The sequence below is a fragment of the Vidua macroura genome, chromosome 20, assembly GCF_024509145.1.
Source record: "Vidua macroura isolate BioBank_ID:100142 chromosome 20, ASM2450914v1, whole genome shotgun sequence".
Taxonomy (NCBI): Eukaryota; Metazoa; Chordata; class Aves; order Passeriformes; family Viduidae; genus Vidua; species Vidua macroura.
In genome coordinates this window covers 6,851,212-6,877,423 of record NC_071590.1, presented here as the reverse complement: position 1 = coordinate 6,877,423, position 26,212 = coordinate 6,851,212, and the positions used below count along the sequence as shown (strand labels likewise).

The 26,212-nt window shown below is 53.2% G+C and overlaps 1 protein-coding gene across 5 annotated transcripts in view; it reads left to right on the top strand.

The window, feature by feature from the left end:
* Positions 1-26,212, top strand: part of SMG6 (SMG6 nonsense mediated mRNA decay factor) — a 103,784-nt gene that overhangs the window by 29,093 nt on the left and 48,479 nt on the right. For all 5 annotated transcript variants that reach the window (XM_053995191.1, XM_053995190.1, XM_053995192.1 and 2 more), the window contains exons 11-12: positions 21,791-21,907; positions 22,380-22,548. In XM_053995191.1, coding sequence (XP_053851166.1) covers positions 21,791-21,907; positions 22,380-22,548 — 286 coding nt within the window. The remainder of the gene's footprint in view (positions 1-21,790; positions 21,908-22,379; positions 22,549-26,212) is intronic.

Genomic DNA, 26,212 nt, shown 5'->3' with positions numbered 1-26,212 from the left:
TCAGAGCTTGGCCGTGTCCACTCCACAGAGCTGGATGTAGCTTTGCAGTTGGACCAAACAGCCTCTGGAGATCTCCTCCTACTGAAATCCTCCTGCAAATGTGGGAGCAGAGCATGTCTGTGTCCATCCCATCACAGGGGCCTGACACTCAGTTTGCAGTAGCAGGAGGAGATCTGTGGGTTTGGGGCTGGGAGGGAGGTCTGAGCCTCTCTTCCCTGCTGTCCGGGGGTGTTCTCTTCAGGAATAGCTGCTCCCTCCCTTCCCTGCTATGTATTTCCAGCTTTGGAGCCCCAGCTACTCCTGAGAAACTTGTAAATGTGCTTGTTGCTCCATGTCTGGTGTCTAACAAGTCCTAGTGCTGAGATCGTGGTGTGGTGTCACTGCGCTGGCATAACAGTCACAATGTGGGGAATTCTATGAAACTCTTAACCCCTGAATAAGAACTTTTAAGTAAAGAGTCAGGTATTAAGAAAAAGGAAACTCAGCAATTAAATGCTGTGTTAAGCACCTGTCCTTCCTCTTCCTCAGGCTTGCACCAAACACAATCCTGCCCCATCTCAGCCTCAGTTTCTCCCATTTTTGGACTGTGCTTGGTCTGTCGCAGACCTGCAGTGAGGCAATGGGCAGCACAGGAGGCTGGGACTCATGCATGACAGTTTATATCTGCTGTTCTTTGCTTTTTTACTCCTTTTGCTGTGGTGTGGGTTGGCCATGACCCCTCAGGGGTGCCCCTGTCCTGGCACGTGTGCCCCTCTGGGATTTGTGACATATCCTCTGTGTCTCTTCTCCCAGCCACGGCCACTTTTTCATAAACCAACCAACCGCAAGGTCACCATGTGCTCTTCTAACAGGGTGACTTTTTTTTGTGCTGTGTTTAAACTGGTTTCAAAACCAGCCAGCTGTGAGCAGCACGTGGCATTTCACATCCTCCTCCCACGCAGCTCACTGCTGTGGTTACCTGAACCCTGCAGTGGGTGCCAGGGCTCAGGTGAGCACGGGCAGGGCTCTGTGGCCCGTGCCCAGTGCAGCTGAGCTGTGCTTGTCCCCAGGGACAGCACCAGGCACGCTGGAGCTGGTCTCAGCTGCCTGTGCAGCCGGGCAGCACTGGGAAGATCCTGGGAGATGAATTGGATCTGTTGTTTTCTCTGACAGAGGAAGCCAAAGAATTCCCACATGAAGTGCATCCCCTGCTGTTCAGCATCAAACAGTGTGTTCCTGCTTTGTCCAGGGAGGCATGCAGCCAGTGAGGGTCCCTCTGACCCGGCTGCCTCCTGTCAGGAGCACTTCAGGTGTGAAAAAGCTTCTTGTAGACCTCAAACCCATGGGGCAAGGAGTGCCTACCTAGGGGAGGGAGGCAGAGAGAGGTAGCCACTCTACATGGCAGAGACTTGAAGTTGCTGGTGCTTCCCAGGATGGGACATAGGTGACTAACCAGTGTTTTTGCCCTCCTGGGCTCTGGCTGGGGCGGGGCCTTAGTGGGGTGGCCCGTTTTAACAGTTTGGTAGCCATCTGCACAACCAACTCACAGAGAAGTTTGGATCCCTTTATCCCGACCACAAACACTCCAAGAATTTTAATTTTTTTTTAATTCTGTAATTTGGGGAAATAAAACTCTGGTTTCTGAAAAGACTAATTGAAGCCGTGCTTGCGGCAGGGGCATCTCGGTGAGTGGAGAGAGAGGAACCCCCTCCCAGCCCATCTGTGCCCAATTTACTCCGATCTGGCCTCTCTGAGGCTTTTTTCTTTCTCTCTCTCTTTAATAATTTGTTTTATAATTCCTGGAATCAAACCCATCTCAGACACACTGTTTTATTTTACTGTATTATTGGATTATACTTCCTATAAATCACTGGATGTTATTCATAGGCCACCACCAGAATAACTTCCCCTCTCCCCCCAAACCCCCCCCCCCCCCCCCGACAGCTCTGCATTCCAAACAAGCGCACACCAAGGTGGGGGTGCAGCAGCACGGGGCACCCTAGAGACACTTCCCGGAAATCCCAGCAAATTTGCCTGGCTGCGGGTGTGAAGCATCAGGCTGCAGCACCTGGATGCCTTCTGGCACTCTCGGGCCGGTCGCGTTGTGCCGTGTGGAGGTTGTTAGGAGGTCGGGCTTAGGTGGAAGTGGAGAGGGGAGGGGGCTGCCATATGTGCATCCTCAGCACATGTAGGGAATGAAGTTGCATCCCCCAGGGCCAAGCAGAGTCAGGGCACAGAGGCACTGGGAGGGTCTGGCCAATTGTTTTGCTTTAGCTGAGGATTGGGAAAGTGACAGTTTGGGCAGGGTGACTCGTGCATAGGGCATCTGCTCTGCCAAGGGCAATGGGCAAGGAGGAAAACCTACTAGTTGTGCCTTGGCAGAGGGACTGTGCTCGTGTGGGTCGTGAGGAGGGCTCAGTGTGGCAGGGGCAGGCTGAGCTTTGCTCTGCAGACCCTGAGTCAGTCTTCTTGAGTGGAACAGGGTCAGGTTCTCTGTGCAAGGTGGTGTCAGCTGGGAAACCTTGAAGACTCGTGCAGAAAGGAAGGTTTCACAGCAGCAGCTTCAGAGCAGTATCTGTGGCTTTTGCCACGCTGGTGTCCGGAGGCCAGGGCCGAGCAGGTCGGTGCTGCAGGGGTTGGAGAGACTCTGCCTGTCTCAGAGAGGAGCTGCTGTCACACAGCTGTGACTGCAGCCCGTGCAGGGCTTGCTAAGGCACGTGGCCCTGCTTGCTCCTTGAACACGGACACCAGCTCGAGATGCAGATCTTGCCCAAATCTTGATACACACAAGGAAAGATCTGTAGGTCAGTGCAAATCCCCTGCAGCACTTAAGCAGGTCCAGGACTTTCTGTTTTCATGGGAGAGGACAGGTCAGAGCCCTGAGATGAGCTGTGCTGTGGTAACCAGCAGCCAGCTCCACTGCCATCTCGCCCTACTCACAGCCTGTGCTGGACACAACAGGTCTCGCTTTGCTGACCACACCTGCTCAGGCTTGCAGCCTGAACCCTTAAAATATCCCTAGAGAAGATGCAGAGGCTGGTGGTGTCTGCCCTCAGCAGAGCCTCAGCTCTGACCATTGCCATGGGCTCATTTCTGCCCCTCGGACCCAGCTCTGCTCCAAGAGCTGACTGCAGCATCAGAAGAGGCTCAGAGGAAGCACCTTCTGATCACCTGCGGCAGCCTCATCTCCACGTCTTCTCATGAAGCTCTAACCACATCTTTCATGTTGGAGCTGACAAAAGGTGGGGGCAGTTGAATGCAAGAGAGTCCAGTGCATTTGCCCGAGTTTAAAAATAAAGCGGTGTTGTGGGTAACTGCCTTGGTTTGATGGAGTTTTAAAATTAGGCACAAAAGAAAGCTTAATAAACCTTAGGCTATAGATAGCAGCAGAAACAACTTGATCTTTCCCTATCTGGGGAGCAGAACTGAGTCCTTTTCTCTGAATTCCCCTCTTTGTGTGGTAAATACACACTTCAGCTGTGGGCTGTGACACCTTTGGGCTAAACAGCCAGGAGGGTGATGAAGATGTCACGTTGCAGGGCTGTGTCGGGGGGACGCTGAGCATCTGCAGCCCTGTGCTCCATTGAGAGCAGAGCCTGAGGTCCCTGCACCTGCCGTGGGGGGCTCGGTTTGTAGCACAAAGCCCACTTGATGCAGGGAGGCTGGAGTTGAGGAGTTTGACATCTGGCTTTCTCTGGGTGCTGGGGCTTTGGTTGATGTACAGCAATTGTGGGCTGAGGTGTGTGCACTGAGATCTCCAGCTGCACCTGGAGTCGCTGTGTGCCTTTCCCTCTGAGACTGGGCAGTGCTGTCTTCAGCGAGGTGGTGTTAAGACATAACACTTCCCAAGGCCTTAAGTTTGGAGGAACTGGATGTTTAATTTATCCTTCCCCTCCTTTCACATTGCTGCTCGCATTTGCTTTGCATTTGAGTAGTATTTAGGAGAGGAAACTCAGAGGAGGGCTGGATGATTCTGGTGTCAGTCTTTCCCCTTTGCTGCCTGCCTTGCACCGAGGCTCCTGAGCGAGCTGGCTCTTTGATGCCACTGCCTTGGCAAAGGGCTTTTACACTGAACCTGTTGTTTAGTCATATCTGCTACTCCCTGTGTCCAGACACAACCCATACCCTGAGATGTGTGAGTAGGAGGAAGGGTTGAAGTGGTGCAGGGAGTGCTACCTGCATTGCTTATCTCAGGAGCCACACAACTTCCTGTGCTGAGCCTCCTAAAAGGACATGTACGTGTCCAGAGGTGGCAGCTGACCCTCCAGGGTTTCTCCTCTGAGCCATTGGGAGTGTTGGAGGTTGGCACAGTTGCTGGGAACTGTCGGCGCCTTTCCCTTCAGGGAAGGAAGCTGTCTCAGACTTGAGACACATCAGTAAAGTTCAGGTAAAATAATTCTGGCTCAGACGTGTCTTCAGAGTCCTGCTCTTGGGCTCTTGAGGCTGGTGGCAGCAATGTTTAGACCAAAGTCTTCCTTTGCTTATTCCCCTCTGTTTCCTGTTTAAAAGGCAGATTGTCACATATTTGGGGATTTATTTACCGTAATTGGAGTTATTTTCCTGGCTGCTGGCTTCTGCCCTCTGATGCAAGACTCCTTAGTGAAACGTGTGTCCAGAAAGCCATGTGACCTTTTTTTTCCCCTTGCCACAAGTGCCAGCAGGAGATGCAATAATCAACGCGCTGCAGGGAATTTCCACTGGCAGTTCAAGTTTCTGAAATCTAGACGTTGGCTCGGGAGGCAAAAGATTGAGCAGGGCTTTGTGGCAGGGAAGGGAAAGGTTTCCAGCAAAATTGAGTGTTTGCTGGTGTGTCAGACTCTCCACTCCTGCCCTCCAGCTCAAGTGCAGCAAAGTCCACATCAAGTGGTGTTAGATGAGCTTGCTGGGGGCTTCTGCCTGGTCTGCCTGTCACACAAGCACATCCTTACATCTGCCCTTGAAGCTGTTCCACGAGGTGATAGCAGGATCTCATTTCAGGGCAACAAATCGAGGGGAAATGATTTGTAAACACAAAGCCTGAGTCTGCTTTAGAGCCAAGCTTCAGCAGCCCAAGCAGCAAATCAGGACAATCAGTGATAGGTGAGGTGAGGTTGGAGAGGCTCTGCTGTGGTTCCAAGGCATGGCCAGCTCTGCAAACACTGAATCCAACCACTATTTGGATGAAGAAGCAGCGTTGCTGTGTAAAGTGAAAGGCAGGAAATGGAGCAGTGGCACACTGTGTCTGTCTGTCCTGCTGTGGAACAAGAAAGGAGGTGCTCAGGCAGCTGTCCCAGGTCTCTGCATCTCCCCAGCTTTGGTGGTGGAGAAAGAGAGGTGCCAGGGAGTCAGAGTGAGATGCACCAGGTGCAGCAGCTCTGCTGAAGCTTTAGATGTTTGCAGCGTGACAGGAAGTCCTTTTGCTTTTGAAGAGATATTTCTGATTCTTTAATGTGCCTTGCACCTTTGATTTCCTCATGCTTTTAAGTAGCACCAAGTCAATTACTGTATTTCTGTTTAATTCTCTGAGAGAGCACTGTATAATTAGGCTAATTATGCTGCTTTGTGAAGTTGTAAAACTCCTGATTGAGCTTGAGGGGCTGTTTTATAACCTTCCAGGTGTAGGCAGGGAGGGCTGCCCGCCCCGTGCCCTGTGCAGGTTTGGGTGCAGCCTGCCAGCTCAGTGAGGGTAGTTCCTTCCCAGGGGCTGCCCCACAGGCTCATCCTCTGCCAGCTCCATCCTGCCTTCCTCTTTTCACAGGCTGCAGTCCCTCTGGGAATCCTGTGCCTGGTGCTGGGGGGCTTGTTGGGATCTCTTCTTGCCTTAATGTTGAGATCAGGAATGGCAGCACAGCCAAGGCTGTGTTTCAGCCCTTGAGTGTATCTCAGGAGGTGACCCCACGCAGGTTTAGGTGTGGAGATCTTTTATTTTCCCTGACTGGGCTGCGTGTGCCCTGCAGTGGGTTCTTGGCAGCACAGAGCTGGCTCTGCCTGCGCTAAGTGACAGTCAGGAGGAAGGTGTGACCTTCAGGTGTCACCCTGGCTGAGTGACAGCCCTGAAGGCACATGGCCCATCTCTAATAGAAGAGCCATTTTTAATGCTGGTTGGTGTGGCTGATGATGGCCATGGTGGCCTTAGGGCTGGCTAGTAGGTGACACACAGAGGGCACAAGTGATTTGTCTGCCCCCAGGGCTCTCAGGTCCCACCCCAGAGAAGCAGACAGGAGCATGTCACTGTGGAATAGGAAGGAGATACCCCATGGGGATGGGTTTAGCTTTAGAGTTTCTCCATTCCCCCTTCTCCCATCCCTCCTGGGATCATCTGGCCCCCTGACCCTGGCTCAGTGAACTCCCGGTGCTTCTCCGCCGGCCCTGGGAGCGGAGCTGGGGCGTCTTGCGAAAGCAGCGCCTGCTCCCCGGGTAATGGCACGGGGATGGAGAAGGAGGCGCCGGCTGCCAAAGGCGGGTTGGGAACAGCATAAACCCTTCAGCCCGAGGAGCCAAGGGCTGACAACCCTCGTGCCTGGTGCTGGGAGCGGAGCTCGTCCCGCCCGGGGGGCCCCAAGCGCGCTCGGGGCCGTGGCGGAGAGCGGCCAAAGGCGGCCACATGGGCCCGGGTGGCTCTAAAAGCAGGCGCAGCGGAAGTGATGCTCCCAGGCCCATCTGCACGGGGAGCGGGAGACGCGCCCCAGCTGGTGCGAGGCCCTGGCAGCCCCGGGAGCTGCCGTCTGTTGGGCTTTACTGCTGTCTACGTTGAAACACGGCTTGGGAAGGATGGGAGGGGGGTCGGTGGCACGGTGCCAGTCCCGGTTCTCCTGGCCTTCTCGTTCCTCTCTCCTCCTCCTCCCCGCTCCCTCCGATGCTTTAAAGTCACATTTCCAGGCCAGACATAGAATTAATCTCTGGGCACTTCACATTGCTGGCAGCGCAAAGCAGGATGTGGGATCTTTTTTTCTCTCTCTCTGCGTCTTGGCTGACTTTTTTACCTCTCGAAGAATTTGGAAGGGCCGTGAGATTCCCCCCACCCCCCCTCGCCTCAGTGCCGTGCAGTTTTTCAGCACGCTGATCACCCTGCTGTGGCTTCACCCTAATAGATTTCATATGCTGACACAGTTGACATCAGTACCAAACTATTTTACATGTGATCTGGTGTATTTCCTGAGGAAATCTGCAAGATATTTATTAAGAACTAATAAAATAAACCTCTCCATGAGCTTTTAGGTAGTTTTCAATTTTTCATGTCTCTCTCGTTTCCTCTTATCAATGAGTTTCTATTTTCTCCCTCCTCTCTGACCATTGCAAAAGGAAACAAAAATAAATGTTTTAAACCGTTCCTGAATGGACACTGGGAATATTTCTGTAGTGATGTATTAGCAAAGTCGTATTTTTAGGGCTGTATTGTCAAGACTAAAAATACCCTGCTGCAGTGCATCCTTTTTATAGGGCTTTGTGTGTGTGTGTGTGTGTGTGTGCTGAGCGTTGTACAAGTTTGCACCAACGTGCAAAGGTCTTTGTACTACTGCAGCGTTGCCTCCCCATCACAGCTGGACTCCATTAGGCCTTGGAAATTAGTGTAATCCTGGTTAAGAAAGGGGGAAAAAAAAAATCAATCAATCTCGCAGAGCCGCGTTTCCCCAGCTGAGCCGGGATACCTGCGTGGCAGCCGCGCTCCGGAGGGCTCCAGCAGCCGGTGGTTTTGCCACGGCTTTCCTGCCACGGAGGGTGTTCCCTGACGGAGAACAGCGGCTCTGCTCCCCCTGCTTCCCCCGGAGCAGCGGGGTTCAGGCAGGACGGGCTGTGGGCTGCAGTCACCCGGTGGGTTCTGCTCATTTGTCACACCCGGGAACCCCTTTGGGGCTGTGCTGTGCTGGCAGGCAGCAGCGCGCGCGCGTGTGTGTGTGTGTAGCAGGGAGCAGGCTGGATGCTTCGCGTTCTCAGAGGGATTTTCTGCCTTCCTGCTATTTGTGTCTCCTTCAATTAACTGCGATTGGAACAGAGAGAACCAAAGGTGGGCGCCAGGCTGAGAATCCGCCTTCCCTCTGCGCTGGTTGCGGGGGGACCCCTGTGCCGCGATGGGAGGCGGCTCAGCCTCTCCGTCACGTGTGATTGATGCAGCCCTTTCCAAACACGATTTCCCCTCCGGCTCGCGTCCGCGGATGCCGGCGTGGAGCTGCGGCCGTCACTCCTGTCCCCAGCAGCAGCCTTGCGTCACAGGTGGTGGGTGCAGCGGCTGACGGGGGCCCTGACGGCCGGGCCAGCGCCGTGCGCATGGCACACGCGCCGCGCCGCGCTCCCCCTCCATCCCCTCCGTTCACTCGCGGGTTCCTCGCCGTAGCTTTCCTGTCTGCTGCCGTCTGGAGAGCCACAGCCTCTCTGCTTCCTGTAGAGCAGTTCAGCGAAAGCAGTAATTAGGGCCCGTAAAAATTTATTTTATTAGCGAGAAGTGTTGGTGGGTAATTGGCCATAATTTGAACCCAGCCAGATTGGAGATTAATAAAAAAAAATTCATATATATATATATATATAAATATATATATAGTAAAAAAAAAAAAAAAATCACAGAGAGATCTTTTTACCAGAAACACCAGGGCTGTGAGCTGGAAACCCTTCCCGAGGCGGGTGGGACGGGACAGGACGGCGGCTGTGGAGAGGGCGGCCGGCAGTGAGCGCCTGTGCTGTACCCGTCCTTGAGGGTGTTTGACACTGGCATGGGAAGAAAGGAAACCTTGTTTTCCAAGAACTCTGCTCTTTCTCAGCTTGATAAGCATTTAAAATAAAAGCTGCACAATTGGAATTGGCAGAGCATCCTCATTCTTTTGTCTGTCTGTTTATTTTTTTCCCCTCATCCCTCGACATGTGTGCTACAGCCCAGGGTTACTACACCCCGTGGAACCACAGGCCTGGAGCTCTGCAGGCGCTCGCCGAGCTCTGCCCACCCCCGGCCTGGCTCTTTGAAGCCTGGCAGAGCAACAGAGATCCAGCCCCGACCCTGGCAGCCTCCTGATGGCCAGGGCACTGAAGTCTTCGACAAAACGTGTGTTCTCAGCCCCTTTCGGCTCCCCCTTCGCTTGCAGGGCAGCAAACCCGGGGCTGTGCCTGGAGCCGGAGCGGTGGTTTGGAATCAGGCTGTGACTGCACTATATGGACCCGATGGCTTTGGTATTTATAGGCTTGGTTGGAGCAGCTTGAGCGTGGCCAACGGAGCGGGAGCGGCTTGAGGGCCGACGCTCATCCCGACGGAGGGTGATTGGAGAACTCCCCGCTCCGGGAGGACGGAAGAGCCAAGCCCCTCTGCACACATGTCACGCGCGGTTACTGCCGGTTGAATCACACCAGGGAGTTACTTCAGGCTACTAGCCCTGCTTGTTGCTTTGGTGTAAGTTACTCGGGGCATTCCTTCAGGTCCGTAGTGCTTGTTTTTTGCTTGGCAGCCTCGGGGCTGGGACCCGGTGTAACCGTTTCCCAAGGAATATTTTTGGTTTGAAAACTGAAGGTCAGCAGTTCGCAAGGGCTGCGCTTGCAGCCAACTCTGTGGTTCGCCTTGTGCCACCGGGCCAGCAGCACTTGAAATCCTGATCAATTGATCTGCAACAATATGAAACCACGAAGGGTGACTGCCAGTTAAAACTCCCCGTCTCGCCCCATTTTCCCCACCCAAAGTGTCTTTCTGCCCATATCCCCTTTCTTGCCGCCTGTCTCCCTCCCTCCCTTTCGGCTGTGTATTGGAGTTTTTGTCTATCTTTTTCCATCTCTCTGTCTCTTTTCATAACAGTTTTTAATAATGTTTTAGTTAGTTCCAGCCTTTTCCCTCAATGGATCCCATTGGAAAATACATTTGAAAGGAAACAGTTATACACTTCCCTTCCTTTGAAACTCTGTTGGCACCTTTTCCAGTGCAGTAAACCATACAACATGGATTTTCAAAGTTTCCAAACACAGACATGCTGGCGTTAAATTTATGAAAAAATATTTTATTCGGCTGTATAGTAACTATGAGTCTCTGAGCTGCTGGTCACAGTGAAATCGAAGCTCACTTTGGAACTGCAACAGGTTTTCAAATCTCTGCAGGAAACGGCGCTGGAGCCTGCAGCTCCCTCGTGTCCTCCTGCCAGGAGACACAGCAGCAAACAAAAGGGGTGCTGGGGCACCCCATGGCGAGCCCACCAACCCCCAGCACAGCCTTTCCCTCTGTACGGCCAATGGTAGCTGCAGGGAATATCACAGTTGTCCCAGTCCTATCTCAAATCACGGGGGAAAAGAGGAATCTGGCATAAAAATGTGGTGTCTTACGCTTGTTAATGAATGTGGAGGGTTCAGGCTCTTCAGTTGCTGAGTGCCGTGGCGGCGGCTCCATCGCCTGTGTGAGCTCGCACGTGCGTTGGGACCCGAGGCTCCTGCTCCATGTGAGTTGTTGGAGCACTGAGATCGTATTTTCTAGCGGGGGGGCTCGGATGTTAAACTTCCTGGAGTGGTTTCTCTGCGTGCTGTGGGTTTGTGCCTGTGGTCACGGCCCTTCCTGCAGGGAATCGCTCGCTCGACACCTGAGAACCTCCCTTTGCGTGGCACCGCTCGCAGCTGAATTTGTTCCAAATTTCCACAGAAGACCACAGTCCCCGTTCACCACCAGAGGTCTGGTGGGTGAATCTGGCTGTATTTTTGTGAGGAGCATTTTGAGGGGTTCTTTCCAAACAGAGCGAGCCTCAAAGGCTGCGCCCAGTGGCACTTCAGGTATGGTGTAAGGCACACAAAGCCTCCTGTGATAGACAAAATGATGACAAAGAGATCCCAGGCTCAATTTTCTTGTTGTCCTTTTGTTTGTAAAATTTCTTTCCATTCTCATGGGAGTTTTCCAGAGGAGCCACTAATTAAGTGTTATCATTGTGCTCGGTGCCACATGGAGTGTAGGAAAAGCTACAAGATTCAGGTCCAAATAATTGGATGGTGTAAACTCACTGGTATGCGCTCAAATCTTGGGTTTGGGTGCCTTTTTTTATAGTACCTCTAACAGGTACTGATGGGGGACTGAGCTTAAGGAAAATACCAGATTTTCTAGTCCCTTGTCTGCCCACTTTGAGATGCAGGAGATAGAGTTCTCCTAAAAACATAATCCTTCAGGAGCTGCCTTTGATCAAACCAGAGTTGCCCAGTGTCTGCAAATTCCATCCCCTCTGTGTCACCAGCCAGCCAACAAGTGAGAGACACAAAAATAGTCGAGCACATGCACTGGGAGGAGTTAAGGGGACTTCTGGATCTCCCTGAAAGTTCAGGACCGAGGTGAGGAATGGAATCAAGTTCTTCATCTTAACCCCCCAAACCATGACCTTGTCCTGCAGCCCTGAGGCTCATTAAACACGTGCACATTTCAGCACATCAGAACACTCTGCAGGAGGGTCTCTGCTGCCTGTTAGTTTTCTGTGTTGACTGAAAATGGTACCTTGAGGGGAGGAAAAGTGACGTGTCGTTAGGACGGCTTTATGGTGAGTAAGTGCGATGGAGTTGACTTGAAGCTGCAGAGATGCCTCCAAGTCTGGTGTTCTGAGATTTTTTTGCATGTGTAGTTTCCATAGTTTTCAGAAAAGCGAGCTCCCCCTTGGAACTGGGCTGACCTCATCTGGGATCCTTGGCTGGCACGTAAATCTGGATGCACCACGCAAGGCTCTGCCACGGCAGGAATGCTGCACGTGTGGGGCTGGGATCCTCTGGGGAGAGCAGCCACTGATGGTACCAGCAGAGCAGTGAGGGGGCTGGAGAAGGGGCTGCTATGCTGTGCCTCACTTGTGCTGCTTCAGCCCCCTTTTCCACCTGCTTTTCCCTCTCCAGTGCCTCACCTGGCTTGGTTTATTCTTCTGTCCAAGCAGGTGAACCAGATGCTGCTTTGGTTGGAGTGGCATGAGAGAACTGTCTGATAGTGAGCACCCAGATTTCCATAGGCACCCACCTTGGCAAAGCAGGATGGAGATGGCAGAAGGCACCCAGAACACCCAGACCCCTCTGCTGGCCCCCGCCAAACTTCTGGTTCCTGCTCCAAGTGTGAAGGTGCTAGGGATTTTGCTGAAATGGTCAAAGAATTTTTAACTTGAGAAGAACAATATATTTTCCCTAACCTCATTCTGGCAAATGGCTGAACCTTTGTAGTTGAAATTTTCCCAATAAATTTAGCTTGAAGAAAGCTTTTGGCATGAAGGGTTGCAGCCTAAATGGTTAAAGTTTGGCAAAGTTCTTAGGAACTGAAACCAAGGTCTTATAATGGAAATTGTTAAGTAAGCATCACTGCAGGTAGAGTGGCTGGGCTGTGCCCCTCTTGGTGGGGTGTCCTGGGGCTGGGGGTGCCACTGCCGTCAGCCAGGAGGAAGGAGGGACCAAGCAGGGCTGGAGTGGGAGGTGAGGAGGCAGTTCAGGCTTGCAAGCGTTTGATGAAGACCCTGGGATTTCCTGCTTCCCAAGAGCTGGGAGGAGGGCACGCATTTCACTTCATGTTTTGGCATTTGCTTTGCAGACACTGGGCCCTCAGGAAGCCCTAAGAAGACGAGCAGCAAAGGAGGGAATGTGCTGAAAAGGAAACTCCACACTTTGCTGTTCCTGCCCCATGAAAGGCTTCTTTCTCTGAATGCTCCTGTCTGCAGGCACTTGCTTTCATGAGCTTTAGCTGCAGGCCCAGAGTGCTCACCCAGGTTCACACCCAAGGAAGCCAGTTCCAGGCTGTCTGCTCACATTTTGCTGTCAAGGACATGCCCACCCCCAGCAAGAGCTTGAGGGGTGCAAAATGCTGTCTGTTATTTGCTGCTGTTGTTTGTCCTTATTTGTAAACTTCCCTCAGGGCTGGAGGAAATCTCTTGGGAAGCCCTGTTCACACCTCCTCCCTGTTGTAAATAACATCTGACACAGTTATGGCTGGGCACACACAGCTCCTGGGGGGATGCTGGTAGCTCTTGCCATGCTGCTGTGTAGCCCAGCCAGGCTCCCCAGCTCCTCACTGGCTCTTTTGGTGAGGTTCATAGCTCTGGCATCTTCAGAAAGAGCTGACAGATCTGTGCAGACAGAAGATAGGCCATCAGGGGTTTTCTTCTTTCATTCTGCATCATTGCAGTACCCCTAAAACCATTTTCCATTTCTGTCATCCATGATTTTTCTTCTTTCGTGCAGAATTCCCTGTTTCATCTGAATGCATCCTGCTTGTGCATTTTATGGCAAATATTCCCTCCACAGGAAGAGACAGCTGGTGCCAGGCTGGTCTGGAGCTATAGATATGCTGATGAGCTGGCATGCCAGCTTGAAGGGACACACTTCCTTATGAGCCAGCCAGGAGTTACATACATTTAGATTTGCCAGCCTTTTAGCTGCCAGACGGGTCAAATTGACGTTGCTGTCAGTTGTTGGCAGCAGAACCTGTGGCTCTGGGGATCTGCTGTGACACTGCTGGCACTTTGCTGTGCCTGTGTCACAAGTGCCAGCGTCAGCTCCCACGCTCAGAGCGGCTCCGGTGAGGGCAGTGCTGAGAAATGAGAGTTTCTCTGGCAATTCTCCAGGTTTGCAAGCATGGATGAGCCTGGAGGTGCCTTTGCTCCAGCTGCGATGGTCAGGGACTGGCGTGTCTCAGTGCAAGTGTGACTAGTGACAACTGGGATGGATGTGCCTCCCCATGCAGGGGGAGTGTTTCTGACTCTGTATGGGCTGTTCCACATCCCAAACTGACTCCCACAGCCTCGCTGGGGTCAGGGGGGCAGAGCAGGATCCTGGCCTTGCTGGCTGGGTCAAGCACCCCAAGCGTGTAGGGAGAGCTCCGAAGTGCTGCTTAGTGCAAGTGGAAATGGCTTCAATCTGTGTTTTGACTGATGGGTCTTTTCAGGAAATTTCTGAGAATAACATTTCTAAAAATGGCTGCTTCTTTCCACTGATATTTCCTGGAAAAGGCTGTAGTTAATTTTAAACCACTATCCTTTTCCCTTTTCAAGTGGAAATGGCTTTGTGCTTGTCCTCAAGGCTAATGTCATTCTTTCTGACCTAGCCTGGGTTGTGTGGTGGGGAGGGACATTGTGCCATTGCCATTGCCTCCTCTTGCAGGTCCTGTTGGTCTCCCAGAGCTTCAGAAGTTGGGGTGTTGGGGACACTGTGCACGTGTCTGCTTTCCCTGTGGAAATTAATAACTTCTTACTAAGTTAGTAATATTAATAGTCGCTTCACAATGATGTTTTTTGTCGTTGACTCCTGGCCAGCCCCGAGTACACAAGAAAGCTGTCCCTAAAGTCATTCCCTAAAGCTTTGTTCATCAGGGTCAGGAAGGATATACTGAGTTGGTTATCGCACCCCAGGTGCAAGGATCCAGCCCTGCCTGGGCTGAGGGACAATCAGAGCCAGAGAGGAGCTCCTGGATCAGCCAAAGGGAGCTGGCAGCACGGAGCTGTCTGGGGCAGGCAGCCCCTTCGTGCCGGGCAGAGCATGGCTTCCCCTGTGGCTCCTGGGCAGGCTCTCTGCTTCGGGTGGGAATATGTCATTAATTTTTATACCTTCCCCTGTAAACCATCGACCCTTTTTATGATGTCATGAGGGATTCCTTAATTTTGCAGCTGCTTCCTGGTTACGTCAGAGAAGAGCCTCCCGTCCTAGAGCCCAGCGCTGCAGTCCAGGACGGCTGGAAACAAATGAAGTGTTGAATATCTAATGGCTTCCACAGGGAGAGCTGCTCCATCCTCCCCAGGCCCCCGGCATTCCTCACCTCCTAGGCCTCCCTCCTTCCTTCCCTCGGACAAGTCAGGGTTGCAGAGGGAGCTGCAGGCTCCTGGGCAGCCCCAGCTGCTCTGGGAACACGTGCAGCGAGTTCCCCGGTGCTGCTGCTGCAACCAAGACCCTCCCAGGGCCTTCCTGCCTCTCCACAGGGGGACATCAGTGCAGGGAGGTGGTTTGGGGGCATCCAGGTTATTGCTAAAATCCAGAGGCTGCTTTGGAAGGGGTCCAGCCCCGTGTGCTGCAGGTGGTGATGTTCAGCTCGGCCACAGTGCTGGGAGGGCTGGGGCTGCCATCCTGTTTGCTCAGAGTCTGGGAGTGTCCTTCCAGGAAAGCTGCCCATCATTCCCAGGGTATCAGCCAGGGCTGAGCAGTGCCTCCAGGTTCCCAGGCTCTCTCTCGGGGGCAGATGAGTGCGTGTGTGATTCGCCAGTTCCCAGAGCTGGGAGTGCCAGTGACTCACAGCTCTCCTGCAAGGGGGTGTCAGGGAAATGCCCCACAGCTGTGAGCATCCCCCTCACTTGTGCTGCTTTATATTCCCGTGCGTGTGTGCGGTCTCCACCAGCCTGGGCCGGCAGCAGGGCTCTCCTCACCCATTTCCTGCAGACAGCCCCACCCCAGGGGGCTGCCCTGTAGCCGTGCCAGGGCTGTGTCTGGCTGGGAGTGACTCACGGGGAAAGCTGTGTCTGAGCGGTGAGGGAGCAGAGGAATTGCCTTCAGGTGGTGTCACTCCGAGGTGACCCGACCCAAGCCCGGGTCTCTTGCCCTCAGGGCAGCAGCCAGCTGGTGAATCAGTTGTCTGTGCCTCCAGAGCTGATGTGCTGACACATCAGCCGGGTGCCTTCGCCCCCAGCCCTGTGCTCACCGAGCTCCTGCAGCTCCTGCGTCCCCTGGCCAGCCCGTTATGTCATCCCTGGGACTGTGTCCATAGAACTGTTCGTTCTTTTGAGTGCCTCCCCATACAGTCCTTCACCCTGTCACCAGGAAAGGTGGCTTCAGCTGTTGTTCCCTGGGAGCAAAGCACATCCTTGCTGCTCTGCCAGCACTGGGATCACCTGCTGCCAGCACTGCTCCGGGCTTCCCGGCCTGAAGCCACAGCTCAGGTTAGGACAGAGAGGCCAGCAAAGAGACTGTCCCACTGGAGCCCTCCTGACCCTTGGCTGAGGCAGTCTGGTTGCTTCAATCAAAGGAATCTGCTCTCCTTTGAGGTTTGTTGGCTGGGATTGTTTTAACTGTGGAAGGTTCAGCATTCCTTGTGTTTTGTTAGCTGGGATGGGTGGATGGAGGAGCATGTCCACTGCTTGCTCGTAAGCTTTGGGGGTTGCTGTGGCTCCTTTCCACCCAAACTGGGGGCTCACTCAGAGCAGAAGAGCTGGGGGCCCTCACTCCCAGCCCCTGCCCCATCCCTGTGAGCAGCCCATGTGTCCTGTGCTGGCTGTGCCCCTCGCAGGATTTCCTTCAGCACATGGCACTTGAGCAGCCACGAGAAGCTTCCTCCAGCAAATCCCTCTCCTCGTGGGCGGCTGCCCCTTGCTCTTTTCCCATTCCCATTTCCTGTGGTTGGTTGTGTTGCCCTAATAAAGGTTTGGCACTGCTGTTTTGCACACCCTAGTGGGAGAGGGGATGTGTTTATCACTTTTCCTGGAGATTATCTGTTTAAGCACTCTCTGACAGTTACAATAACAAGGGCAGCGCGTTGTGTTTCCCAGCAAAAGGACACTCGCTGCTGAAAGATGTATAGCACTAATTAGAAATACATAACATCCGGCCACATGGCAGCCTTCTCCCGGCCGCTCCATTTCCTGAGCTCAGACGACTTTGACGACAGTTGGTTTATGTTTTCCATGAATATAACGTTCTCAGAGAAACACAAATTTCTCCCCGCTACAAAAGTCCCCTTTCTCTCTGCCTCTCACCCTCTCCCCTGTGGAACAGGTAGATTTATGGCCGCAGGAGTCCTGGGTCGGGCTCTGCTGCAGGCTGGGTGGGAGCAGAGCCCACTGACCCTGGGAGAATCCAGGTAGGAGCTTGCAGAGGGCGCTGCAGCTGCTGATCCACCCAGCTCCCTGCAATCCCTGCAGGAAACTGCCTCCTGGTAGGAAAACAGTGTTCTCTGTGCAGCCCAGACCTCAGCTGGGAAAAAAAGCCCTCTTTCCTACATGCAAAGAAACAGGAGGACTTCTCTTCTTGATCTTTAGAAAAACCTCCCATCGCTGGTTCCCAGCTTTCTGCTCTGTTCTTGCAGTCTGATGCTCATCAGCTCCCAATTTTTCCATCCCATCCCTCTCTCACCCTTGGGCTCTGCTTCAGAGCAGATCTCCTGGGCACCAGTTGGAGGAGTCTGGGTCCAATTTCCAGCTCACAGCAAGCAGCAGTCACTCGTACAAGGACATTTTTCAGAAGTTCCCACCTGCTGGATGGGAGCAGGGCAGTTGCTCTGCTGCCTGTAACACAGGTGAAGGGAGGTAGGAAGATGGAGCTTGCTCAGGGAGGTGAAATCTTAGCAGGTTTTAACTGTTGAAACAAATTCCTATTGAGTATGGAAAAACTGCTGTCTTTCAGATGTTTATAGCTTGGCTAAGTGTGGACAGATTTCTAGTAGGACAGGAAAACTCTCTGTTAAAAAGGTTATTCTGCAGCAAAATCTCAGATCCTTGTTCCAGGATTTACAGTTGCTAGATTAGCTGAAGGAAAAGGTTGTAAGTGTTTTTTTACAAACGGGGGTAAGCCACTATGTTGTTTCCTAGCCTCATTCTCACAAGTGGCCGAGCTGTTTTGGCTGAAGATTTCCAGGAGAATTCAGGCTGAGACAGGCAACTAGCATGGAAATTTAGCAAAGTCTGAGCCAGCTAGAAGAAGGGACTGACAAGTGGCAAGTGTCAGGCAGGGTGCTCAGAACTGTTGCAGTTCGTGTCCTGCTGCCAGTCTGGCCTCCAGAGCCCTGACCTTCACAGGGGTCTGCAGGGGTCTGCAGGGCTCTCATGTATTTTTCTGGTGCAAAAAGACACATATTTGAGGCAAATTCAGCCTATGAAGTGTGGGGTAGTACAAATCAGTCATTTCAAAGTGACTGCTTTAAAATGCTCTGCCTGCTCCTTCCTAGCCCCATGCAGCGTTCCACGCACTGGAGTTTTGCTGCTGTTGATGTGGGGCCACAGGTGGTCAAGAAACAGCTGCAGCCCAAGGAAGCTCCCCAAAGGTGGCTTTTTAAGCCAGCTCAGCTCCCTGCCATGGCTGCAGCGTGGCTCCAGGGGCTGTGTGTTGGTACAGCAGCACAGACAAGGGTGTGCATTTACCCTGAGTCAGTCTTGGCTGCGAGCGCAGGAGCCCTGACCTTAGGTTGTGGTTTAACAAGCAGTTACTGAGGCAGCGGTGCCAGCCTTGCCCACCCCCCTCTGCACCCACGCAGCAGCTCTGAAGGCAGTGGCACAGCTGAGAGGTGACATTTGTGAGCCTGCTGAGCACTGGTGTTCTCAGGGTGGCTGTGCAGGCGAGAGCTGAGAGGTGACGTGCCAGGAGCTGTTTATCCAGGGCTGGCATTAACAGGGACGTTTGCTGGCTTACGAGGGGAGAAAGGTGGAGGGGGAACGTGTTGTGGTTGGTGGTGTTGGATGATTTCCTGTGGAGTGTCACTGCTGTGGCTGCTGGTGGCACAGAGGAGCCACAGCTCCAGCTACCTCAGAGCTTGTAACCTTGTTGGCCCCTTCCTTTGTGTGTGATTTCTTTCCACAGCTGCCTGACACCTCCATGGTGTGCCCCAGCTGCGCAGCGTGGCTGGGTGTGAATTGGGAGGGTTATCTGATTACAGCCCCATTTGGGGTTTCAGGGGAGGAAGTGGAGTGGATTTGTGGCAGCTTTAGCTGTTGGGGTGCCATTGATGCCACTTGAAGTCTCTGTCACCAAGCTTTTGGTGACAGCCTGTGGGGGTAGGATGCAGGGTTGCCTGTGGATCTGACACTCATTCTGCTTCACCTGCACCCACTGTGGATCTGGAGAAACAGATCTGGGAATTACAGTTTGCCCTGACTTGGGCAGTCAGGATGTCTCTGCCTGCTCTTGTTGGTCTGGGGCAGGTGGTATCTCCATTTTTACTAGTGCTGTGCAACTGCAGGGACAGAAGTGACCTAAGTGTCACTCCATCCTCCAAAAACACCTCTTTTCCAATAAGTTTGTGTCTTACTGTGCATTACCAGCAGCACAGACATAATTGCCAGCTCAGCTCACAAGTAATGATGCCCTGTGGGCTCCAGAGCAGATTTGTTGCTCCAACCCACACTTCAGCATATTTTCTACAAAATGTTTTCCTCTTAGTGCCAGGGTAGGCTCAGACACTGCGTGAGTCCAGAGAGTTGGTTTCCTTATTGCCCATCGCTCAAAACATTTTACAAGTTTCTGTTTAAACATCCCAAATGCTTTGCCCTTTGATTGTACCCTCACCTTGTCTGTATCCTGTGGCAGGGGTAGCCTGGGGCTTGTCCCTACATCCTCTGTTAGCCCTGGCCACTGGCTCCCAGCTTGGGGCAAGCCAAAGCTCCCAGCCTCCCGAGGAAAGTGGTGAAAAGGCACAGAAAGAAAGTTTCTCCTGATTTATGGTGCTTTCCTCTTTTGTCCTATAATTAAGCTCTTAAGAGCCTTTGCTGGTGCATGTTCAGGGGTCTTGAACAAGCACCCACCTGGATGTTTGTCTTTCTGTGCTGGAGGAGCCTCCTGGGAATGAGGCCGATGAGCTCATCCGCTGAATGAACTTTCAGGACTGGGGGAGTTTTGTGCATTTTATGAGTTTAATGATGAGCTGACAAGACCCATGGTAGCTGAGCTGGAACTGTGTGACAGCAGCCCTTTAAGTGTGGGTGTCCTAATGCTCTTACCTGCACAATGGGCAGCTTTGCAGGCTGTACCAGGGCTGGGCCTTGTGGGGGTACATCGGGACACTGTGGCTTTATGAGCTGGTGGGCACACAGCTCGTGTTTGCAGCAGCACAAGATGTTTGATGGACAGCTGTACCTGCCACAGCTCAAGTGCAGGAAACTTTTTACTGTATTTTGGCTGTTAAATGTTGTGTGGGGAACTTCTAGCCTGCATCAAGAGCTGCTGGTGGCAGTGGGAAGGGCTGGGACCAAGCCTGGCCACAGCCACCACAGAGACCCAGCTTTTGGAGCCAGTCTCTGAAATACACCCTGAAATATGGGATGCTCATCACCTTCACCATCACAAACACTTTTAAGCTTTGCCAGTTTTGGAGGGGGTCAGGATGTAGCTTTTGCACCAGCTCAGTTTGGGGAGTCACTGTAAGTCTGGCTGGAGTGCAGTGCTCCCAGTCTGGAGCCCTGGGGGCTCCCCACTCAAAGTGTGGGGGTCCATGCTGAAATGCCCAGAGATTTTCACCACCTAGGGGACTTGCCAGACTCAGGTGTGGCAGCTGGACCACTGTGGTCTTGTTGTGTGTCCATTTAAGACAAGAAGGGAATACAGTACAGCATCTCACCGAGTGCAGGGGGAGGGAGCGCAGGGAAGACAACTGTAATTTCTTGGACTGGACTGTGGCCAGAGCACTGGGACTAACACTCTTAATTGTGGGAAAGGCTTCATGAAAGAGATTTACTGTCCCAGAGTGGTCACATCTTTAGTTTTATGTTTCCTCCAAAAGCTGACAGCCCCTGCAGTACGGCACTTCCTACCATTGCTCTGCGGCACCAGCTCAGCCCTGCCTCCGTGAGCAAAGCACCCTCTTTCAGCTACCAGGTGCCTTTGGTGCCACCCTGGGTTACCCTCCACGCTGGGTGCTGAACTCATTGACAGCTGTAAGAACTGTCAATCCAGCCTTCAGATGTTCCTCCTTATTTTTCCTGTGTTTTCTTGGTGTGTTCTTGTCTTTTTTTGGATGTTTTTAACCTCCCACCCCACTCCTCTGAAATGATCTGTCCTTAAAATCCCACTGTTTATTCTGTGTGCCTCAGGTGTTTTGCTAGCCCCAGCTTAAACGTGGTCTCAGTGTCTTCCTCTAATCCTCTTGCTGTTTGCTCAAAATCCCTGCTCTGCCACATCTGGGCAGTTCAATTCCCACCACCTCCGTGCTGGCTGGTGCTGATGTCCCCAGCAGAGGTGCCTGGAAACTGGGGGGCTGTGGGGGCTCTCCCTCCCTATCTCAGCCCTGGGGCATCACTCACCCATTCAGAGTCAGTAGCTGTGAGTTTGTAAAAATCCTCTGCCTGGCTTGGGGCAGCTGTTCTCAGGTGGAGGCTCTGATGCTGCAGAAAGCCAGCAAGGAGCATCCTGCACAGAGCAAACAGCACTGATGGGTAGGAACCCAGTAAATGTGTGGGTTCTCCCCAGCCAGCCACTCCCCCACATCCTGGGAGGCTGTGAATGGGGAGTAGAGGGAGTTGGGAGGGCAGAGGTTTCCCTTAAGGCTTAAACCCTTCTGAGAGCTTGGGGCAGGCTGGCATGTCCCATGGCACTCCTGGCCTCCCCAGCCTAACCCACGCCTGGCTCCAGGCAGTTCCCTTGAGCCAGCTCCCCGCTGCTCTCAGCAGCCTCAGAAGTGGTTTCTGGCTGGGTGTAGATGTGCCGGGGGGATTTGCTCTCACTCTGAGCCGGCTCTGCTTGGAAGAGCTGTGGTCGTGTGGCATCTCCTTGAGTAACAGTTCCAATTAAGCTCTCTTGACAAGCTGTTGTGTGACTGTGAAACTAATGGGAGGAGCCCCCTCCTCAGCTGCTGAGGTTAAAACTCCAGCAGGGACAGAGATCAAACATGCAGCTAATTATGCTTTTAACACTTAAACATACCCTCCTCCTCAGGGGAAGGCATCAGCCCCAGCAGCAGCTTCTGTGCTGGGAGCCCTGAGTGCCAGCGTGGTCTGGGCTGGCTCAGCACATGCCATGGGGTTGGGCATGGTGTGGGCAGGGTGGCTGCAGCCTCTTCCCGCTCCAGAGCAGCTACTCACCACCTTTTTCCTCCCTACATGGAACAATGATGTCTGGGACAGGTGTAAGTTAGGGAGTTGCTCACCCCTGCCCCTCATGGGGCATCATGCATCCTCATGGGATGCAGAAAGGGAGGTTGTGAAGGTGAAACCGGATGGAAGATCTGACCCAAAACCTCTCTGTCTCCTAGAGTGCATCTCTGAGGATTGCCGCTCTGTCATCCAGGAACAGGCCACGGCCCTGGGGCTCTCCATGTTTGCACTCCTGGTGAGGAGGTGCACCAACCTGCTGAGGGAATGTGTGCCAGGTAAGGGCTTAGCAGCAGGATCCCATGAGGAAGCCTGGTGGGGGTCAGGCCTTCATTGCCTGCTGGTTTTTACATCCCTTCCCCTCTCTTGGGGCCTTAGGATTCTCCTCCATCATCCCAAGCTCTGCCTAGCTAGATCAGCTGCAGGAAAGCACCTGGTGTGTGCAGACAGAAAGGGATAGACTGAGGCCATGCTTTCTGCCAGCAACTAGGAAACTTCTCAAAACTGGGACCTGGGGATCCTATCTCTGTGATTGGTGCAGTGGCACCCTGCTGCCCTCAGTAAAAGGGATCACAAACACCCTGGCTTGCCCTCCAGGGAGAACAGATCTGTCTTTGTGCTTGCTGTGGGTTGTGGCTGTTCCCTTGTGCGTCCCAGGCTGGGATGTTGGGATCTGTGTCATACTTTCCCAGTCCCTGCCTGAGCCTGGCTGCGGTGAGCTGCCTCAGCTCTCACGTCTTCTATTTGCAGTTCAGCCACAAGAGATGGAGCAGGAGGATGAGGAGGACGACATCAAGGTCTCTGCCTTGCCCCAGGACCTGAAGGAGCTGCTCCCCAGTGTGAAGGTCTGGTCAGACTGGATGCTTGGCCACCCGGACACCTGGAATCCTCCTCCAACGTCTCTTGAGCTCCCCAAACAGTACGTGCACCCTCTGGTTTCTGCTCCCTCCCTGAGCTCCTCGTGCCACCCTTCCCCCTTGCTCATGCTTTACTGCTGGCTGTGGCACCGTGACCTGAGCACCCGGGCAAGGCCCACTGCCCAGGGAATGTTGGGAATTTGTCACCCTTGGTGACACAGGGACTTCTTCATTGATGTGTGAGTGGGGCTGGAGGGTGCCTGGTAGCTGCCCTTTGTTTCCATGTGTTAGAAGATGGCTTATGAGGTGGATTTTTACTTTCTGCTTAGGATGTACATCTGGTTTTGTAGGGATACCCTTCCTTTCTGCTGGCCCAGCCAGCTGGACGGGCAGGGCCTTCCTCTGGACCAGAGGGAACTCCATTTCCAGCATAAGCATTTTGTTGCCTTTTTTTTGACTGAGTCAAGCCAACCTTGGTTGGGCTGGGCTAGCACTGGAGCAGCTTGCCTGTTCCTGGAGCTCCAAAAGTCACCTCCCCTCTGCTTCAGAAACCGCTTGTCCCTACCCTACAACGCACAAAAGGGTTAATTTTCTAAACTGGCCGATTTCAGCCCATTAGTCCATAATGCGGACTAGGCAATTTGCATATTTTTGGACAGAAAATTGAGCGAAGGGGCCAAGTACGGAGTATGCGAAACGGTGTCTGAGCATGCTCCGTAGCTGCTTTCCCGCAGGATTTTCCATCTGCCTCCGGTACTCCGGATCCAGAGCCTGAAATCACGTCTTATTGTTAATCCAAAGGAGCCAGAACCCAGGGTGATGGGAAGGCGCATTAAGAGTAATCCAGCAAAGTGGCTTAACCATTAATGGGTCCCCGCTCCGTGCGTCAGGTCCAGTCCTGCTCTCCTGGTTTATTGCCTCTTACTCCAGTTCTTTTTCATTTGGCTGAGGAAATGGAAATCTCACACAGGAAGTTCTGGGCCTCATTTTGTGGAGATGGAGTCTGTTTTCTGTTTGTCGGCTGCTCGGTGTGGGACCGCTGCCTGCTCATGTGAACTGCTGCCCATCTTTGGGCAGGAACTCAAACTGGGATCCGTCACGTGAGCCCGGCTGCACCAATCCCCCCTTCCCCTCGCGCTGCCTGCGCAGGGAGCGCCGAGCCCTTGGCCACGGGCAGCCTCGAGATGGAATTTCTGATTGGGTTCACGCAGCCAGCGCTCGGCGCCCGCCCTGGGACGAGCTGCTCCCCCTCCTGCGGGACACGGGGCCGTGTCCCCCCGGGGTGATGGAACAGGTGCCGGCTCCTGCTCGCCTGTTGGGGTGGGAGAAGGTGGTGGTGGTGGTGGCAGCCCACCCCATGGCTCCTGGGGGAGTGGTGGGCATAGACTGGGGGCTCTACTCCACGAGATCCTGATGTGTTCAGTGGAGGAATGAGTGTCTCTTGTCTTGCTTGGCCTCTCCGTGGAGGTGGCTGAGCAGCCCCTCTTGTCCCACCGTGCCCATCCTGTCCCCCATGTTGGCTCCCAGCTCCTCCACTCTGGTGCTCTTTGGCTCGCATGGAAAATCTTCCTTAGGCACGCTGCTCTTCCAGCCCAGGCCTCTTATATGGATGGGTGTTGATGGTCCAGGACTCTGGGACAGCAGTGGTTGAGCTTCCGTGGAGATGCGAGTAGTGATGAGCAGCAGGGAACCAGCTCTGTTCTTGGGCATGACCTGGAATTTGCGACATTTGCCCTGGGGATAGGAAAAGAAAAGGAGAGCACTGGGTTAGTGTTTCAGCTCTCTATTGACACAAGCCTGCTGGCTGCCCTGGGGCTCTTCAGGAACCAGGTAGAGCCACCGAGTCCAAGGGTTTAGATAGGAACAGCTTCAAAGAAGTTTAGAAGTAAAACATGGGTCAGAGCAGCAGGCGTGGTGGAGTAAGCCAAGGTTTCTGGGCAGGGTGAGCTCAGGAGCAGGGAGAGCACATGAGGAGCAAGTGCAGATGCCAAGTTACAGAGCTGAGTGAGGGGCCTGGGCCATGTCACACATGCTCCCACACCACTGGGATGTGCTGTGAGATCCCACCACTGCCAACGGAGAAGCTGGTTGGATACTCTTAAACCACTTTCCTTACCTCTTGTGGTGGCATGGGCACAGAAGAAGGATGTAGAAATCCCCTGAAGCACAGCACCGCCCTGCAGAGATGCCATGAACGTGCTAAAGCTTCTGGAAAAAACAGGCCTCATACCCACCTGGAAACCCACTCAGAGCCCAGAGCTCGCATCAAAGTGCAGCTCATCCAGGGCCAGAATGCTGGGCTGGGCTCGTGGCCAGCAGGGCAGCTTGGCAGGACTCAGCCGGAGCTTTGGGCTGGGGCTGTGTGTCCCAAGGCCTCTCTTGCCATGTTTGCAATCGCTCCTTCTTCATATGGGAGAGAGCTGGGGGACTTTGAGAACGTCTAAACTCAGCCCAGCTGTGGCAGTTGGTTTATTGCTTTCAGCTGGTACTTGAACCCGGGTCCTGGTCTTGGAGTCTTTCCCAGGTTTAATCCCCGGAGCTTTCTCTGCAGCTGTATGACACTGCGCTGACCCCGAATGAGGATAGGAAAATAGAAACGGTGCCAAGCCAGAGTCTCTTTTTCATTTGGAGTCTGGCTGTCTGCCCATGACCAGGGTTACATAATGGGAAACATAGCTGGGGCTCTGGAGAGCCCGCGTTTCACCACGCTGCCCAGACCTTCGCGTTCTGATGCTATATATCTTCCTAATTGTAGCTCGGATGCATTTATCACACTGCTGGATTTGAGTCCTTACAATAAAAAAATAAAAAAAAAAAAAAAAAGCAAAACCAACCCCACACCAAATTCCTCAGCTCGCTGCTTTCCCCCTTGGACAGAGGCGGAGGGAAAGGTGTGAGGGGTGAGCGCTGCCGAAAGCCAGCAGATGGATGTGAGCCATGCAGGAGTGGGCTCCATGGAGTGGGATGAGAGGCTCAGGAGGCTGTGTTTTCAGGGTCCTTTTTCTTGGTGGGAGCTTGGGAATGAACCCTGGTTCCTGGCAGGCAGCCTCTCCCTACCTGGGGGCTCAGCAGTCTTGAATTCAACCCAAGCAAGAAGCTCCATCTTTCCCCAAATCCACCCTTCTTGGTCTGGTGCACTCCTCCAGCTCCTGGCCATACTGCATGGTCATCACAGCTCAGGTGATGCCCTGGAACAGATTTTCAGTTGTTGGACTTCCTAACTACCTCTCTGTGTGAATTTGAGAGGTGAAAGGTGTCCTTCCTATTTTGGAAGAGGTGCTCAGTGAGCTTTCCATGACTCTTTCTTCATGTCTTTCCAGGATAGGAGCTAAACTTAACCTTGGACATCTCTGCTTCAGTGCTTCAGGAATTGTGTGTCTGAACCAGGTGTTGCCAGGTCTCCTAGCAGCAAGCAGCTGTCACTTCTGTATCTTAAAATTAATTTCTGTCTTCATGTTTCATGGCAAACCTTGTGTCGAGTTCTCTGCAGGTGGTTGTTTAAGGCAGTTGGAGAAGCATCTTTCAGACCAAATGTCCCCAGGAGTGAATTTCAGAGATTGGGGTGTAAAAGCAGGGATTCTGGGAAAAAGGGAGCAGGGTGGATCCCCTAAGGCAGAGATATTGGCAGCAGATTGGTCAAAAGGTGGATCTCCAAGGAGGCTGCTGTGTAAGTGACTCCATCCCCTTTTGGGACATATGGCTGGGAGGAAGGTGAAGAAGGCTGGA